General features: G+C 45.3%; 1 protein-coding gene across 1 annotated transcript in view; it reads left to right on the forward strand.

Annotated features, from left to right (window-relative positions):
- LOC142576740 (TWiK family of potassium channels protein 7-like) overlaps nt 1-18,482 on the forward strand; it is a 377,792-nt gene extending 359,310 nt beyond the window's left edge. Inside the window, exon 3 of the mRNA XM_075687020.1 lies at nt 9,936-18,482. Coding sequence (XP_075543135.1) covers nt 9,936-10,349 — 414 coding nt within the window. The 3' untranslated portion in view covers nt 10,350-18,482. The remainder of the gene's footprint in view (nt 1-9,935) is intronic.
- The last annotated feature ends 686 nt before the right edge of the window (nt 18,483-19,168 follow it).

Here is a 19,168-nt window from a genome sequence, read left to right on the forward strand (position 1 = left end):
CCTTAATGATGCCCATGAGATTGTCGTGCATTGCTGCAACACTAAGGTCCTCTTCCTGAGTTAAAGCCGAGTACCTGTTCTGTAGCTTGATCTGGAATTCCTCTAGTTTCCCTCTTACCGCTAACTCATTGATTGGCTTCTTGTGTACCAGTTTCTTCCGTTCCCTCCTCAAGTCTAGGCTAATTCGAGTTCTTACCATTCTATGGTCACTGCAGCGTACCTTGCCGAGCACGTCTACATCTTGTATGATGCCAGGGTTCGCGCAGAGTATGAAGTCGATTTCATTTCTAGTCTCACCATTCGGGCTCCTCCACGTCCACTTTCGACTAACACGCTTGCGGAAAAAGGTGTTCATTATCCGCATATTATTCTGTTCTGCAAACTCTACTAATAATTCTCCTCTGCTATTCCTAGAGCCTATGCCATATTCCCCCACTGACTTGTCTCCAGCCTGCTTCTTGCCTACCCTGGCATTGAAGTCGCCCATCAGTATAGTGTATTTTGTTTTGACTTTACCCATCGCCGATTCCACGTCTTCATAAAAGCTTTCGACTTCCTGGTCATCATGACTGCATGTAGGGGCATAGACTTGTACCACCTTCAATTTGTACCTCTTATTGAGCTTCACAACAAGACCTGCCACCCTCTCGTTAATGCTATAGAATTCCTGTATGTTACCAGCTATTTCCTTATTAATCAGGAATCCGACTCCTAGTTCTCGTCTCTCTGCAAAGCCCCGGTAACACAGTACATGCCCGCTTTTTAGCACTGTATATGCTTCTTTTGTCCTCCTAACCTCACTGAGCCCTATTATATCCCATTTACTACCCTCTAATTCCTCCAATAACACTGCTAGACTCGCCTCGCTAGATAGCGTTCTGACGTTAAACGTTGCCAGGTTCAGATTCCAATGGCGGCCTGTCCGGAGCCAGGTATTCTTAGCACCCTCTGCAGCGTCACAGATCTGACCGCCGCCGTGGTCAGTTGCTTCGCGGCTGCTGGGGACTGAGGGCCGGGGTTTGATTGTTGTATTCATATAGGAGGTTGTGGCCCAGTACTGCACCAGGGTGGCCAATCCTGCTCTGGTGAGAGAGTGCGTTACCGGTTCTGGTCACCGGGATCAGGCCGCACTCCAGGCCTGTTTGTGCAATTTTCTCAACACACGTTTTTTTTTGTATTTTCCGGTGGAGAATTGCGCTGCACCGGGATTTGAATCACGGTCCTTTTGCACTGGAGACGGATACTCTACCGTCCCCGCAGGAGTTAAATTAAAAATTGGAGAATGGGGTTTTGCGTGACAAAACCACTTTCTGATTATGCACGCCTTAGTGGAGGACTCCGAAAATTTCGACCACCTGGGGTTCTTTAACGTGCACCAAATTCTAGTACACGGGTGTTTTCGCATTTCGCCCCCATCGAAATGCGGCCGCCGTGGCCACGGGACACAATATGTATCCCTTAATTACACATGCGTGCACCCCGTCTCCTGTCACAGTACAAGCACTGATATGCCTAATAAGTGTACTGGCAGGCCTTCAGAGCTTTTTCAGACGTGCCTGTGGTAATTTTAGCCCTTAAAGGCAGTTAAAGAAATGCATAAATTTTTTTCAGACAGCCCTTTTTTTTTTTTTGCGGCCCCTCGGAAGTCCGAAAAATCAAATGTTGACTGTACAACTGACCAAGAGGATGCTTCAGATGATCCATGTGTGAAATCGTGGTAGAAGGAGGATGAGAACAGAAAGGACCGACGCACTGAGGTATTAACGGGAAAGGAAGGGTGAAGGAGCTTGAGCTAAAAATCTAAGTGTTGGCTGACGCTGAGATACAGGTGTCCCTCATCCAAACCAAAATAAATTGTTTTAAGCAGTGAAACCCAACACTGAGATGTTGTGTACGGGCTGAGAGTATGTCAGGACAGTTGAGGTTGACTTCCCAGCTGCTGAGAGAGAACCTTAGTTGTGACAAAGTTCAGCGCCTCATACAGATGAGCTTGCTATCAGTTGATAGAAATAGCTCATATTAAAAAATATTTACTTATGTATGCATCTCCTTTTCATTCGTATTTGAAAATGTTCGACTCAATTTGGAATGGGCTTTACCATTTCTTTCGCTGTGCATTTTACTAACACCTTGCTTCTGTTTTCTTTTTAAGTAAAATAGATATTTCTCCTTACTATTCAAACTGGATTAAGTCATTTTTTTTGTTTCAGCATGCTTACTAGAGAGTGACAGCATCGGGCAACGTGGTGTCAGCCCGTCTTGATATAAAACAAAGTTCTGGCTCATTCAGGGAATTTCGCAAAGGTGCTCAGAGAAAACCTGGAAAACTCGGGGAATTTGGAAATGTCAACTTCGTAGACACCCTGCGTGACCAGGCTGCGGTAATAATAATAATAATAATAATAATAATAATAATAAGCTTTATTTCCATCAAAGCGATGGAGGAGCCGTGAGTCAAAGCTACTGAACAGCTTGACTAGAGCCCACGGTCCCCTGTCCAAGGCAATGCAGGAGCATACAGGAAACATACAGGAATCTAACAAAAGACAACGCAAAATTGATTCGATTTAATGCATTACAAGGAAATCAATATTCAAATTGTTCAAAGGCGCAGTACGCGGGCTGTAGTACGACCTGAATCAATTCCACATTTATTCAGATATTAAGAAGTTTAGCCAAAATATACGATAGTGTACCCATAGAATAGTTAGCACGGGGAGTGACCACCTTCCAGTATTCAGAGTGACGTATAATATAGGATGTGGGCTTTATTTTCAGCTTGGATAGGTTGCGAAAAACAATGCGATTTTTGTTTAATTCGCGCTTAAACGCAGCAATTAGTCTATAGCTGTATAATTTTCATACAGGCGTTATATCTGATTTAATGAACAGATGAGCATTGTAGGGGACATCAAAAAAAGCATATCTTTCTTGTAGGATGTACACCTTTGTTAAGTTAGTTACTGTGGTAGATCCCCATACTAAAAAGCAGTAAGAGAGGTGAGAGTAAAAAAGAGAATTATATATCTGCTTTTTTTTTTACGCTGAATGGTAATATCGACCTACATCTGGATAAAATACCAACGACACTTGATAGTTTAGAGCAAACAGAATCTACATGAATATCCCATAGCATATTTCGCGAACGCCTGACCCCAGGAATGTTAATGCTACCTACTGTTTCTATTTTTTTTTGGTACCCTAAATAATATCTATGCTCATATTCAGCTGTTTTGATTTCGGGCGAAATAGCAGAGCCTCAGTTTTGTTGGTGTTAACCCTCAATTGATTTGCTGCAGACCATTCCCGAAGTTTTACAAGAGCAGAGTTTGCTGCGTAGCTGATTTGCTCTAAGTCTGTAGCAGAAAAAATATGCTGGCGTCGACTGCGTACAATATACATTTGGCTTCAGCGCATGTGTTTACAAGACCATTTATATAGATATAAAAAGAAAAGGTCCTAGAGCGCTGCCTTGAGGCACACTTCTTGCAATCGGTTATACGTCGGAGGAGTGCTCACCTATTTGAACATACTGCAGCCGATAGCCAAGGTAACATTTTATGAGATTCCAGCAATGGCCATGCACTCCATACAATTCAAGTTTTTTGAGTAAAATGGAATGAATAATGCAGTCAAATGCTTTCGTGAATTCAATGTACAGGCCCAGTACAACCATCCTACTTCAAAACTGTGATAAAATAAACTCTTTATTCTATCAAAGCTAGTTCTGTAGAGCTATGCTTTCTAAACCCAAATTGAGCTGGTGTTAGAAGTTCATCATCATACCTTGCTGGTGAAGCAGCGCACTGACACGGATACAGTGAAGACACACAAGACGGCACTCGCTGCACTCACAACTATTTTATTTCCGAACACATACTTCATATTTATATACCTGCGCATCCTCAGGCGTCAAAGAAAATTTTCTGGAATAAAATTGAAAGGCGATCATGAATATACTTTTCTAAACCCTTTCATGATGTGGCAACACTGAGATGGGGCAATAATTCTTGATGTCATTTGGATCACCTTTCTTGAACAATACTGTAACCTTAGCCACCTGCATTCTTTGTGCAAGAACAGCACTTGAGAAACAAAGGTTAAATAAATGGGTAAGAATCGGTGTGATGAGATGCCTAATATATTTAAGACGTGGAATTTGCATACCTTCAACGTCACAACTACAGCTGTTTTGAAGAGACCTAAAAACAGACCGAACTTGTTCTTTCGCTAGCGGCCTCAAGAAAGAAAGATTGGTTACTAGGGGGCATGAATCTTCAAAACTCAGACAATGAAAAAATTTCGCCAAACTGCGAAAAATAGTTATTATTATTATGAAACTCGCCTTGCTCGTTCCAAACTTCTGCAGTTCATCTGCCCCAAAAAATGTGCCTTCAAACTACGACTTGACAAGCTGCATGTTGGAAAACAGTGCTTTACGTACAACACCACTACTGACACGGTGACGGAATGTACGGCACGTGTTCCCAACGCTGACAGTAGTGAATGACGCGCAACGAATCATGTTCACAACAGACGTCCTCCATCTTACCTCGACATCCATATCGCATTTACCAACATAAGGAGCGTAATTCCAAAGCGTGACCAGCTTCTTAGCTTCATCGACGACATTGACGCGCACGTTATCATTCTAACTGAAACCTGGCTAACTGAAGATATCCTCGATAACGAAGTCCTTCCCGATAATCTTAACTTCACCATGTACCGTCGCGATCGCAGCAACCGTAGAGGGGGCGGTGTTCTAATAGCTGTAAGAAATACATTGTCATCATCCTTAGTATACCACGACGACGTACTCGAATTATCATGGGTTTGTGTTCATACCTCATCTATGAAAGCTATAATTGGCATTTGTTACCGGCCACCCGATTGTGGGACATTTTTCATCAGCTCACTCTACCGTAGTTTAGCGTATATCAGGGATAACTTCCCCAAATCACCTCTTTTTCTATTTGGCGATTTTAATTTCCCCCAGATTAACTGGCCTCTACTTAGCGTACCTGGTAAATCGCAGTCCAGTGAGCCAAAGCAATTCCTCGATCTAACCCTTGATTACAGTCTCCATCAAGCCATAACACTTCCAACAAGAGGGAATAACACCCTTGATCTCTTGCTGACGTGCAGTCCTGAAGACATTAAAGGTGTAACGGCTCTTCCTGGACTAAGTGACCATGCACTTCTACACATTTCCATATCATTACTGCTGAAAGTTAGATCAACCGCTGAAAAGATAATCTTCAATTACAATAAAGCGAACTTCGATGCCATCAACGCGGAACTTACACGGTTTTATGAGCATTTCCGCGAGTCTTATCTATCCAGAACAGTTAACCATAACTGGGAATTATACAAAACAGTAATGATAAACCTCAGAAACAAATACATTCCAAAAATAAATATTAGGTCCGATCATACCAATGAGTGGTTTACCGTAAGCCTGAAACGTCTCCTAAACAAGAAAAAGCGCCTTTATCGATCAGCAATGAAATCTAACTCCCCTACTACATGGGACCGATATCATCAATGTACAAAAACGTACATTGAAAGCTTAGCTGCTGCAAAAAATAAATTCTTTTCCATCGATCTACATAGAATCCTACAGTCGAATCCCAACAAATTCTGGCGCATTCTATCCCCTAGGTCTCGCCCGAACCAAATAGCGCTTATGGGAACTAATGGAGAACCAGTCCAACCAGATCAGTGTGCCAGCGTTTTGAACCGCTATTTCGTCTCGGTGTTTTCTCCTGTAAGCAACACTACCGCCATAACTTCACTAGAATCCTCATCAGTGGCGATGCCTATGATCCAGGTTGATACTAACGGTATCAGCAACCTTATTGCTTCTCTAAAACTGTCGTCGTCAGCAGGCTGTGATCATATCAATAGTAAACTACTAAAAAACACATCAACGACTTCGGCTCAGATACTACAATTGATCTTTACCCAGTCTTTAGAATCCGAGGAAGTTCCGGATGATTGGAAAATTGCCCAAATCATCCCAGTCTTTAAATCCGGTGACCGCAAATTAGCCTCTAATTACCGTCCTATTTCCCTAACCAGTGTGCCATCAAAATTACTCGAACACATTATATCCACAAACCTAATGACACATCTTGAATCTATCAACTTTTTTTATCCGCACCAGCATGGTTTTAGGAAACACCTTTCATGTGAAACCCAGCTTGCAGAGTTCATACACGATTTGCTCGAATCCATGGATGCCAACCTCCAAATAGATGCTATATTCCTCGATTACTCCAAAGCATTTGATCGGGTCCCACACAATCATTTACTACAAAAACTTTCATCACTAGGAATACCGGTCAACCTAATCCGATGGATCGAAAGTTTTCTTTCAGGGCGCAAGCAGTTCACTTCCTCAAATGATAGCCACTCTCCTCTTTCCAATGTAACATCGGGAGTCCCTCAGGGCGCTGGCCTGTCACCACTACTATTCCTAATTTACATTAATGACCTCCCTTGCAATATAAAATCGGAATTACCGCTTTTTGCCGATGATTGCGTCATATACAGAGTGATTAGGGCAACCAGCGATTCATCTTTTCTTCAGTCCGATCTTGACACTGTCTCCTCTTGGTGCGATAAATCCCTCCTCTCCTTAAACATTAACAAATGCAAATCCATGTCTTTCACCAGAAAACGCACCGTGAATCTGCACCAATACAGTATTGGCTCATTTTCCATAGATTCCGCATTATCCTACAGATATCTTGGCCTCCATCTAACACCATCGCTATCATGGGTAACCCACGTTCAAAACATCTGCGCTGCAGCCTCTCGCACACTCGGATACCTGCGCCGTAACTTGAAGGCCGCATCCCCCGACATAAAAAAACTAGCATATATAACATTCATTCGCCCAAAACTAGAATATGCCTCATCCATTTGGCACCCATCACAAGCGTACCTCGCCGCTGACCTTGAAGCCGTGCAGAATCGCGCCGTCCGATTTATATCATCATGCTATTCAAGAAAAGCCAGTATTACCGCGCTGAAACACTCCCTGGCCATCCCATCACTCGAGTCACGCCGCATTATATCTCGCCTCTGTCTTCTTCATCATTTCTACTATCACCCACGCACGAGACACGAAAAGCTGCAACCCCCGCACAGGACGTCCAGCCGCCTAAGCCATGACCATAGCATCGCACGCATCAACTGTCGCACCCTAGCTCTAAAGTCATCATTCTTTCCGGACGCGATAGCACTATGGAATGGCCTGCCAAATACCATCGCATCATGCACTAACCGCACATCATTCCGGGATAAACTAAATGACCATTTTTCGTGAGGGCAAAAGGTTCCTATCATATTAGATTCGGCACTCTGAACCGTTGATTATCTTTATTTTTACTTGTTTTCCGTGTGATGCCTTTTTCATTGTATTTTTCTCGTGTATTAATTGAGTGCTTCATATATACATCTATATATTTTTTTTCTCGTGTTTAATTCCCGTGAAATTTACTTTGCATTGTATACGCGTGACAAGAACATTTAACTGTTACATACTCTTTATTTGTTATTGTTATCTTTTGTCAATTTATTCTTTCTCTTTGACCTTGATTTTGCTCCCCCCTTATGTAATGCCTTCGGGCCTTTAAGGGAAAAATAAATGAAATGAAATATCTTCGGTAGCGCCGACATGAGTACTCATGCGGCCGCGATTTGCAGACAGACGGTACGTAAGCGCATGGTAGTGCTCTCGTAGACACCGGGTTTCTGTTTTTTCTTGTGATAGCAATTATGTGGACCCTGCAGGTGCATTTCTCCCGTCGTCGTCGCCGTGAGCTTTCGTATGAAATCAACGGGCGATAAAATCGCGGCCGCGCGCCATATGTGCGGGTGAACGCGTGCGAGGTTGAGCTGGCAATCGTGACTCAATCTCGCGCATGCAAGGGAGGGAAGCGGGGAGGAAACGCGCCGTCTTCCGTCGCGCGAGGCTCTGGGCGGAGGGAGAAGGGGGCGCGTTCTACGCTTGGCGGCCCGGGAGGCCGCCCACCCTGGAAGCTGTATGCTGAAATCCATTTGCGACGGGGTCACAAGTCCGCCTCGTGGTCTGTGTCCGCGGCTTAGTTCGCGTTGATGTGAGACGTAGCATGATGGTCAATTCGCTCGCTGCTGCTGCCGTTCTACTGGCTCCAGCGTTTTGACAGCGAGTTTCCGCCGTCATCGAGTGAGATGTGTTCATGTTTGCTTATGCGCGCGTGACAGCACGCTTGTTAATTTAGTTAGTGTGTGTATGCCTGCAACTTCATACGGCCGATAAAAGTACTACTCTTCGTTCAGCTGCCCACTAATTTGCTATCACAACCAATGCTTCGCTTTCGGGGGAAACTGCGGGTCTTAAGGCTGAAAGACTTAAGTGGCCGATACCCCCGATTGCCCTGAAAAAAAGAAAACGCGCGTCAGTACTGACTCATGCCCCCTAAGCAAGCAAAAAATGACATGATTCATCTCTCTCGTAATGCAGAGGCTACAAGCACTCAGCAAAGTGAAACGTACAGTGCACAGATTCGTTTGAATCACGCATACAACGTACATAAACGCGGCGACTAGTTGAGTGGCACCAAAAAAATTGTGAGCCAGTCCAATCTGTAAGGCTCGAATACCAGCGAAGCTGTGTAGCACACGACAAGAACGTGACAGAGAATTTCGAACAAAGGTACGAATACATTTATTGTCTTCAGTGGTGGTCATCGTGACGAAAGGTATGTACTTACATTTATTTTTATGCATTCGAGTTCCTTTGTATTGTACATTCTTTATGCATATTCGTTATATGCATTGGTGTTTTGATTTCGCGATATATTGAGGCAAATAATTTGAGGTTGAACTCACTGCACCGGCTTGTAGTGGGCCTCTGCCGTCAGCGCCTTTGTAGAGGCAGGTGCACTATGGGAACGCTGGCATGATGAGCGCCATCGGAGCCAGCCGTAGAAGAAGAGTACTAACGCAGGAGCAGCAACATGAGCGCGTTCGCGCGGTTACGCGGAGGGGCGCCAAGGAGCCAGCTGTGGAAGAATACGACGATGAACGCGCGAGCAGTGGCATGAGCCATTGCTGATAATGATAGTTTTTGCTTGCACACATGAAAATTTCACGGAATCCTAGCCATAAACAGCTTCTCTGTAAAACCACGTGACAATCTCAATTGCCCATACCCCCGTAACGCTGAGGCTACAAGCGCTCACCAATGTGATGTGAACTGTGCATACATTCATTAAAATGCAACGTGAAGTGGAAGGGAAACGTCGCTAGCGTGAGTCTGACCGCGGTATACAGGCGCGCGAAACCGCAGTAAGCGTGGAAAACGAGCCGAAGAATCCTAACTGCGACGATGCGAGACGGCGCATCACTAAGTTTGCAGTACGCTTTGGCCTTCACGTGCTACAGGAGTGTAGCATGCTGCCTACGTTTTCTTATGTAGCCGATATTCAGAAATTTTGGTTAAAGCAACCAAACCGTAGATCAACATTCCGCTCACACTAGTAATTAGAATTGTTGTTTCTCTCTCAAATGCAACAAATTACATTCAGATAAGTCCAGAACTGTTCTCTACTAAGAATTCCTGCTTATTGCATGTGTATGAATAAGCGGCATGAAGTTCTCCCTGAGCTTAATTTTCCCCTTAAGCAACAAAGCTTAATGTGGCGCACACAGATCCTCCAGTGTGCGCTCGAATGTGTTAAAATCAGCATTTCCCGCCAAGGTGAGTGCACACTACGGGACGTTTTGGCTGGCTTCCTACTTGTAGTACGGCATACTTTGTTTATCACTGTCAGCTGATTCATGGAATTGCCTCTGTGATAATGAAGACGGTAATTTTGTTCTGGAACAAGTGACTCAGTGGTCGAATGTGCTGATCGAGTGTTGATTTCTGTTCTCTCCCGTAGGTCCGTATCGAGAACCTGGCCACGGGCGACGACGAGGTGTATGAGGACGGCGTCAGCAAACCGAGAGTGTCGGTGCCGATAACGCTATGCTTTGTCATCATGATCGGCTACATCTCCGGAGGCGCCGTCATCTTCTCGCTCTGGGAGGGCTGGGAGTTTCTCGATGGCTCCTACTTCTGCTTCGTCACGCTGAGCACTATCGGCTTCGGTGACTTGGTGCCGGGTGACACGGTCGTCTCAGACAGCGGCTCCCAGGAGAAGCTCGTGATCTGCTCGCTCTACCTCCTGGTTGGCATGGCGTTGATAGCTATGTGCTTCAACCTAATGCAAGAGGAAGTTATTTACAAAGTGAGAAACTGTGGCAAACGCATCGGGATCATAAAGGACGCCGACGACGACGAGGACTTCTCCTGAGATGTGCTGCTGCGTCCACTACTTCTGCCGAAAGAGGCGTTGCGCCCCATTGTCCTTCTTCGTCGGTTAGCTGGAAAAAATAAGTCTCTTTGAGCGCGATTGCAAGCTAAGGTTTCTATGCTGGTTCTGTTCGCTGCGAAATCAAGTGATTGCGAAAGTACTCTGTGCTCGAGTCAGTCTGAAACCGGTTATTTAGAATTTCTATTAGAAGTACGATTGATTGCGCTGTCCTAGCGCTCCTCATTGAGACGAACTAAGGAGGGACACGCGACCTTGCTTTTACGATTTCCCGCCATTCCCCAGTGTTGTCGCTCTAGGTGCCGTGCGCCGACTGACCAAAGAGCATGGCGGCGCCCGTCTTCTTCCCCAACTCGTAACCTGTACTGCGGGCCCGATTCATAGCAGAGCCGTTACCAAATCCGCCGCATCGGTGTTTGAGATCTACGGCATAATTTGTGGCTTTCATTCTAGAAGGCATTGCTGTATGGAGCAGATCACCAGAAAGTAAGAGCGGAAATCAGACCAGAGAGCAGTGGGAGACCGCGTTGCTCAGCTGTGCACCAGAAGACAGACTTAAAGCAATACAGCAGTCCGATGATGCCGCCAGGGCCCAAGGGCTCGAGGCCATCATATAGGTAAGAGGCCTAGGTCTCAAATCTGCTGTTCTAAAATAAAGTTTATTCCTCCTCTTCCTGCGCTTTTTATAATTAGTGCCCTTCGTCGTATTTCTCTTGCTGCTGGTGGCCGTACCGGCACTGATCAGCGTGGAGAAACGAAGCTCATAACCAATTTACCGAGGCGTAATCGGCCTGGTCAATCAATGAGATGAGGCCAGCAGGTATATATTGCAAAGAACATTGACAGGCCATGTTACCTATTGCAAAGCGATGTCTTTAACCCTTTGATGCCCAAAACATTATTTCAATATGGAGTATCAGAGAAACTTTAGCTTGCATAAAGGACGTACAAAATATGCGAAATATGCTGTCAGAAAAAATTGGCAGTGGCTTAGCTCGGCTATGCCAGGATATACGTAGCGAAAGCTAAAGCGCAGTATGGTTAGCCTTGGTAAAACTTGATTGCAAGTCCAGGTTAGTCTGGTTGTCTAGCTATGTTGCGGCGTTTAGCCAGTCGTTCGGCGCACTGTTCGTCTGTTTCCTGGGCGATCCATTTCCTCTTCATCTCGTTCCTATGTCGATTCCAGGCCTCCTCTTGCTTATCAGAATTGTCGCCATCCATACTGCCGCCTGAACTGTGATTGCGGCGCACGCGTGCTCCTTTTCAATCCTCCGACATGTTATCAGGCATGCGACGCAGCTGGCGAAGCCAGTGGAGGCGAACGCAACGACGAGGAACGCGTTGTGACGTCATGTGACTTCTCGGAGCACGGCCACGGCGAAATCGCAAGTTCGCGGCCTGTAAAGCGTTTAAAAATTATGTTTATTCATGGCTCCATAATGAGGTGTTCCTCCAGACCAACATTGCGCATCTGTGGTCCTACTTCACATAAAATGCCTTGAAGCAGTTGCGGCTTGTAAGGAGACATAGGTGCATGTTATACTCTGCGCAGTGTAGAAAAGTGTAGCCCCATTTGCAGTACTTACACCAGTTGTTCTTTCCGCCGTACTCAGGCCAGTGATTCATGCCATCATAGCTCACGCCCACTGTGGGCCTTAGTGTCACCCGACAATGGATCACCTGTTTTGCAGCCAGAATTCCAAGCTCGGTGGTGGCACCTGATCTTCTTTTCAATGGCTTCGACTTCACGAGTGCGAGGGTCTGGGCAGTTTGAGCTCGAAAGGTCAGGAGTGACAACTTTCTTTTGGTGGACAGCTGAGCACAGTGACGTTTGTACAGGAGCCACCCATTGACAACTGAAGCATCAATCATCCAAAAAATATCATGTACCATGTTTTGGACTTGTGGTCCGTGCGATAAAGCTCAATTAGCATATCAGCGAGATCAACACCTCCCATGAAGGCACTACTCTCGTTTGCGGCGAAAGGGCGTGGAACATCGACGGTGTGCTTTTCCTTGCACTATCGCTTACCAACGCTTACATATGTCGGTTGGTTGACGCCAGCGTAGCTAGAGACAAGGTAGACGGAGCTGTTATCAAACCATTTGACGATGCCAGTATTAGACTCTTCATCCAAGCGAAAATCCACAGAGCCTCTTCCATGCGCCTTGAGAGCTGCATCAACAGCCAGCGGGCATTTCTCTGTCCTGTCAACCCTGACGATGCCAACAAACAGGGCTCCTTTGCGCCTCAGCTCCTCTACAAGCCCCAGGCTGGTAAACCAGTTATCCAAAAATAACTTATGCCTTTTGTGCTCCGGAAGATCTTTCACCAGATTGATGACTATATCGCCGGAGATGCCGAACCCTTGGTCGTGCGCAGTGCCTTTACCTTCATAAATGATGAAGTCGTGCATAATGCCGGAAGAATCTGCCCTCGTGAAAACTTTATAACCCCACTTGTGAGGCTTTGATTTCATGTACTGCTTTAGGGGTGACCTCCTCTTGAACGGAATAATATGTTCGTCAATACTTTGCCGCCCCTCTGGGGCCAAAGCCTTGATGTTCTTCTTCAGTCGGCCTACACGTGAGCGCATCTTGAAAAGGCGGTCGTGGCCCTCGGAGTCCCGTGGTACTGCCTGCAAATTGTCATTCATGTGTATGCACTGATGGATGGCCTCGAAGCGATTCCACGACATGAGATGCGCCACAGGCGCAAATCTTGTGCCGCACTGCCAAAACATCTGGAAATGAGGTACTCTGACTGTCCCTGAAATCACCAATATGGAAAGATACTTCCTCATTTGCTCCTCGCTGATGTTCCCACAGATGCCTTTCGCTATTTCTACTAGACAGGTATCAATCAATGTTCGAGCATTTCTCGGATCATCGTCGGGGTTATCCGGGTCGCTTCACCGTCGGGAAGAAAGATAAGCTCCTGAATTCCTTCATCAGTAAGCCACTTCTTTTTCTGTTGACATCGCCATATATATATAAAAGACTCAAAATATGACGTTATGAGGAACGCTTATTCTATTCGACAGAATGAACACTCTGCGATTGCTTTGCTTTACCTTCAGCACAGCAAAAACTGCCACAAACGATATCTCCCTACATGTGCTCCTGCCTCCGCATATGCCCGTTGTTGCTCCTGGGCAACACCACCTTTGGCGCGTAAACCTCTGTTCTACAAATTGCGGCCACACCGTTTAGCCTCCTCATAGATGTCGTACAAGGTCTGATGAGCAGCTATTCTAAGTCTGACAATTGTCATAGAAGTGTCCTATACCGCCGTAGCTGAAGAAATTTACTCACGTATGCGGTCCTTGCGCTGGAACCTCTCAGAACACTCACGAAAAAAAACAACAAAGGAGTGGTGCTGCCATCTCTATGTATTTACTTTAAGCTCAAGATTCTCGCTACTTTTGGTAAATTCCACACATGGCGCTAGCGTTATCGTTTAGCATAGACAAAGAAGAGAAGAAAAATGCAGCCATAATGAAGCACAGAGCGCTATGGGGATACAATAGGTACGAGGTCCTCCGAGGTATATGGAAAGGTGTAATGGTTCCAGGACTTACTTTCGGAAATGCGGTTGTTTGTTTTAAATCAGAGGTACAATCAGGACTCGACGGGAACCAAAGGTCAGTGGGTCGCCTCGCATTGGGCGCTCACGGGAAGACTACAAATGAAGCTGTGCAGGGTGATATGGGCTGGACAAGTTTTGAAGTGAGGGAAGCTCGCAGTAAAATTGAGTATGAAGAACGGCTGAGGAATATGGAAGAAAGTAAATGGGCTGGGAGAGTGTTCAGGTATCTGTACAGAAAAAACATTGATTCACAGTGGAGGAAAAGAACTAGAAAGGTTACCAGCAAGTATGCGGCCTGTAGGGGGGGCAACACAGCAACAAAAATGGTCAAGCGGAAAGTCAGAGAGGCTTAATAAATCTTATGGGTGGCGGCAATGGAAAAGAAACCTGCCATGAGCAACCACTTAAGAGGAAAAAACGAAATCAGGAAAGAAACCATTCATGATAACTCAAAGGGAAGCTCTTTACTTTTCGAAGCGAGAACGGGATGCCTTAGAACACGCACCTGTAAGGCGAGATATAAGAAGGAAGAAGAAGCATGTGCTTGCTGCGGTAAAGCTAGGGAAACGACGGAGCATGTTTTGTTAGAGTGTGAAGATGTCTACCCAGCGGTCGATTTAGGCACCACTGGCCTCCTTGAAGCCCTTGGGTTCAGCGGGGGCAGTGATGAAGCAAACATGTCCGCAATAGACATTAGTAAGAGGCGATTGGAGGGTTGGCGGAAGAAAAGTATGGAAATGACAAAAGACGGAGATGTACAAAAGCACAGTTCGCAATAGGGGATCAGAAAATTTTGGGCGTGGTAGTTCATAGAGTTTTTTTTTTTATTGTTTAACCTAGGTAGGATATTAGGCAGTATAGTAGCAAGAGCTTGGTGGCGCAACCCACCGCCCCGTTCCAGAGGGGACGCTCATAACATTTAGGCGGTTGCTCCTGGGGCAACAGTGGGCACTAAAGGGTTTAGAAAACGTTCACGGCACAAAATCCAATGAAAGACGGCCAGGTTTTGTCAACTAGGAGGAGCTATTACATAAAGCTCTTCCAATCTGCTCGTGTACGATTTCCTTCGTTAGCCTTTCGCGATTAGTCAGGCATTTTGGGGGCAACAGCCACTTCGCCAGTCAGTCACGATACTTCACCACAAGGACAACAAAAACACCCCATCTCACGATTACGCATGCACTACGATTATGTATGATAATGCGGAACAAAAGAAAAACGTTTCTTTCCGGTTCTGCGCCTTTTTGACTGCCAGCCTTCTGCAAATGATAAAAATGTTTTCACGCCATGTCTAGTTTGCCTGTCTGCCACGCGACGCCGCATAACCGCGGAAAGTAACCACTTCAAACTGACCGGTACGCAACAACGATGCATTGATATGCTGAACAAAACTGAGCATCTAATGGAATAGCGGGAGACTGCCTCGAACCGAAAGGAATAGAAGGTCGCTGTTCAGTGATCGTGCTGTGTTGCAGTGCAGTGATGGTGCTGTGTACTCGGAGATGCTGCAAGCAGTGGCTTCCTTTCGCACACATTTTTTCCCTTTGCACTATAACGTTCTAAATCTTTTTAGGCAGGTATATAACATGGCTTTCCAATATGTTTTCGCAGCATCCGTTTCGTCATCATTTTTACGCCTCGTTGTACGCCCTCGAAATCGTCGACGGTCCACCGCAATCTAAGCAGGGGGAAGCGGACCAATCGGAGACTGGCGCCTCTCTCCACATGCGGCTATATATTTTCACTGCGCTAACTTCGCCCCACTCAAACGTTCTCCTATCCTCTGCGCTCCTTGTTTCTCGACAGCCGATTGTATAAGAGAAACCTGTCGCGGTAGGCCATTCTATTCGATTTAGCACCAAGCAAAGGTTACCTCATGTAAACAAAAACAAAAGTTCGATTAGACTCGACACAACCTTGCGGGTCGGCGCCTTGCCTAGCATCGTTGGCTAGTAAATTTTAATCCTGGCCACGGCGGCCGCATTTAGATGGGCGCGAAATGCGAAAACACCCGTGTACTTAGATTCAGGTGCACATTAAAGAACCCCATGTCTTCGAAATTACCGGAATCCTCCACTACGGCGCGCCTCATAAGAAAGTGGGTTTGCCACGTAAACCCCATAATTTAATTTTTTTCATGTTAGGAAATTTTAATTCAGGCTATTGGTTCACGATATTGGAATGAAGTAGGAATGGAATAACTTTACGTTATAGCGCCTTAGATGCCCAGCTTGTTGTACAACCAAATATTGTTCTATCAGATTCTACAACAGTACTGCGCAAAATCAGATAAACACAATGCACATGCGGCAGTTAACAGCCCGATACCACATACTTTGTTCGAAAGATATACGCCTGGATGTGTGCACATTCCTTTGTTGCCACACACGCACGCGGCTCCTCCGCGCATGAATGACAACCCCTCGCGTATCCATATAGTATCACAGAATAGGATAACTGGGCGAGATCGTTTACTTGCAGCCTGCAACTGTAAAAACACGAAGAGAGTGGGCAGAATGAGGCGCTTATTCAAAACTGAAATAATTTATTGAAAAGAAACAAACATGTACACAACCCGTAGTACTTGGCTGATACTTGCCGTGATACTGGCCGTGATACTCGACGCATGCGCAGCCGTCCTACTCCGTTTCTGTGTACATATTTCGGTCCTTTCAATAAAATCTTCCACTTGCGAGTAAGCGCCTCGTCCTGCCCATTCTCTTCGTTCTCGTCTTTCTATGCTTTTACCGTTTCAAGATCAATATCGTATCTTTCGAATAAACTTGGTAGTGGGTTTCTCAATTGCCCGGACCTCCCTTTGCAACATAATTGTCGCAACTTCTGCTTCCTGTACTCAGCGTAGTACGCGCCACCTGACCGAACTTGCTAAATTGGGTCTTTACTCGCGCTGTCTGCGTCAAACAAAACCTACTTTTTTTTTCGAAAGCAAATTGCTTTTTAACCTAACGCTACTCATCGACACGTGTCTACGTGGGTTTTTAATTCGTGCAGCAAAGCCCATCCACGAAGATCAACTGCCATTAGAATTCAGGCTTCGTAGAGGCTAAAAGACAGAACCGGTATTTCACCACAGGCGCTTCAAAACCCGCTTTTCCAGCGACCCCGAAGTACGCTACAATGTCACTGAGCCTGTCCAGCGGGAAGTCAGTCTCATTCTTGAGATCGCACCTTCTTCGTCAAGTAACGAAGCAAGCTCACCCGCGTGCGGAAGTGCCGCCTACGAAGGACTCCAGACCGCTGTCCGCAAAATGACGTCTGCTGTGTCTCTAGCGTGCCGTCCTCAACTATGCTTGGCCAGACTATAGAAGTGTTAATGCGCGAGTGCTTGTGCGTATCGGTCATGTACGTTTTTCACTGTGCTGTTCGACGAAGCAGAATACGCACATCGGACATGGCTCTTGTGATACTGCAACGACGGCCACTCCACTCGGTCTACAAAGACTGTGCATGCAGTGTTGTCGGGTGGACTATGTTGTTCAGTGCTGTTGAAGTGACTGTAAAAAGAAACTTGTTGGTATACGTATGTAACTGGGATATATACACGCCTTTGCCAACTTTATCGTCCTATATGATTTCCTGTTTCCGCCTTTCCGTTTTCAAGAGCGGTTCTCGTGGCACAGATATGGGCATTTACCTTCCTTGTATACCGCAGAAGCAACGCGTGTATGTACAGGGCCTTTTTTAAGCCGAAAGTGATGTGAATGCCAAATTTCGTTGTACTATTCGTCCTTGTAGTGTCAAGTTCGTTGCATCCTTAGGTTCCTCGAATATAGTGGTCATGCCAAAAATGCCATGTGCTGTATTTTTTTTTTTCGTTTACACGTGTGATCAGTGCATACTAGGTCGCATGCCAGCTTGCATGCCTGTTTCATTTAGGTCGGCGTCGTGGTGACTCAACAAGTCTCGGATAGGCGAGAGCGACATCTCAAAAATGTCTGCAGCGCGCGAATTTGTATAGTTCCTGCTCGGCATTTCTTTTTTTTGAGAGAAAGGCTGAAGTCGAATATAAAAGAATGCAGCTTGTAATCTTTTTCGGAAGCAGCAATGATCTAAAGGCGCTGTTTTAAGCTGGCATTCCTACAGCTAACCTAATTTAGCTGCTGCTAAATAAAGTTAAATTCCTAAAGAAGTATAACGCATTTTATTGAAACCTATTAGAAAAAGTACTCAATAAAAACTCTAAAGGTACAAGCCACTTCCTTGGCTACTGATGGTGCCTCTGTTGAATCCTGTCGAAGCCCCACCTGAAGAATACAGCATTGAGCATATCTTGCAAAATAAAACAGACAGATCCGACTCATGAGTGCTCATAATTTTATTGATTTTATGCCTACTTTTGTCTTTATTGTTCTTATATAGCGCCACTGAAACGTTAAGATTTCTCCATTCCTTTTCAATGTCAGTTAGCGATGTGTTTGTATGCCGTAATAGAGGTAAAGTTGTATAAGTTCCAAGTGCCACAAACATAATGATAAAACTTGAAAATAAAGTGTTTAGTTGAACTACTTGACGTGTTTGAAATTTAATACTCCTCCTAACTGAAACTTGAGTTTTTCAAGCATGGCGCGGTGACCAAAGTAGTATTGCTCAAGGTAGTGCACCGAAAGTTAACCGATATTTAGTTGGATTCTGTTGTGTACAGCTGCTCTGTAACACTCTGATCAACTGTAGCGCAATGTTTAAAGTACAGGTATTTAATCACTCTTATCACCAAGCTAAAACGCTATATGGATTTTGCATGGCCAGACACGATTGACTTAAGTAGAGATGTGCAAAGTTTTATTGCTGTATTATGTTAGGGACAGCTGTAATGAATTCCCGAAAAATGGCTCATTTAAGCACTTTTGAATGAGTTAATGGCAGTAGTTCGCATCATCACTTTTAGCGCAGCGTTAACTTACAGCGATACTCTCAAATGCTTGGCAGTCTCAGATTGCAATCAACATTCTGTGACTATCTTCCGCACGTTGCTACCAATTAAGCAATGTTACCAACATTACAATAGAAATTTGTAATCAAACGACACGGCTTTATCTGTGTCGTATGGCTCTGCAGGGCTGTCACAAAGGACTGCTATTTTTATACTGCCTGTAAAGTGTGTGCTCACAGCACCTAAAAGAAATTACCCCGTCATTTGGCGTTCTGCTATTGCCCTGCACTGCATAGTTTAGCGTGGGCGGATCTTTTTGGT

This window comes from Dermacentor variabilis, chromosome 3 (assembly GCF_050947875.1).
Source record: "Dermacentor variabilis isolate Ectoservices chromosome 3, ASM5094787v1, whole genome shotgun sequence".
In the NCBI taxonomy this organism is placed as follows: domain Eukaryota; kingdom Metazoa; phylum Arthropoda; class Arachnida; order Ixodida; family Ixodidae; genus Dermacentor; species Dermacentor variabilis.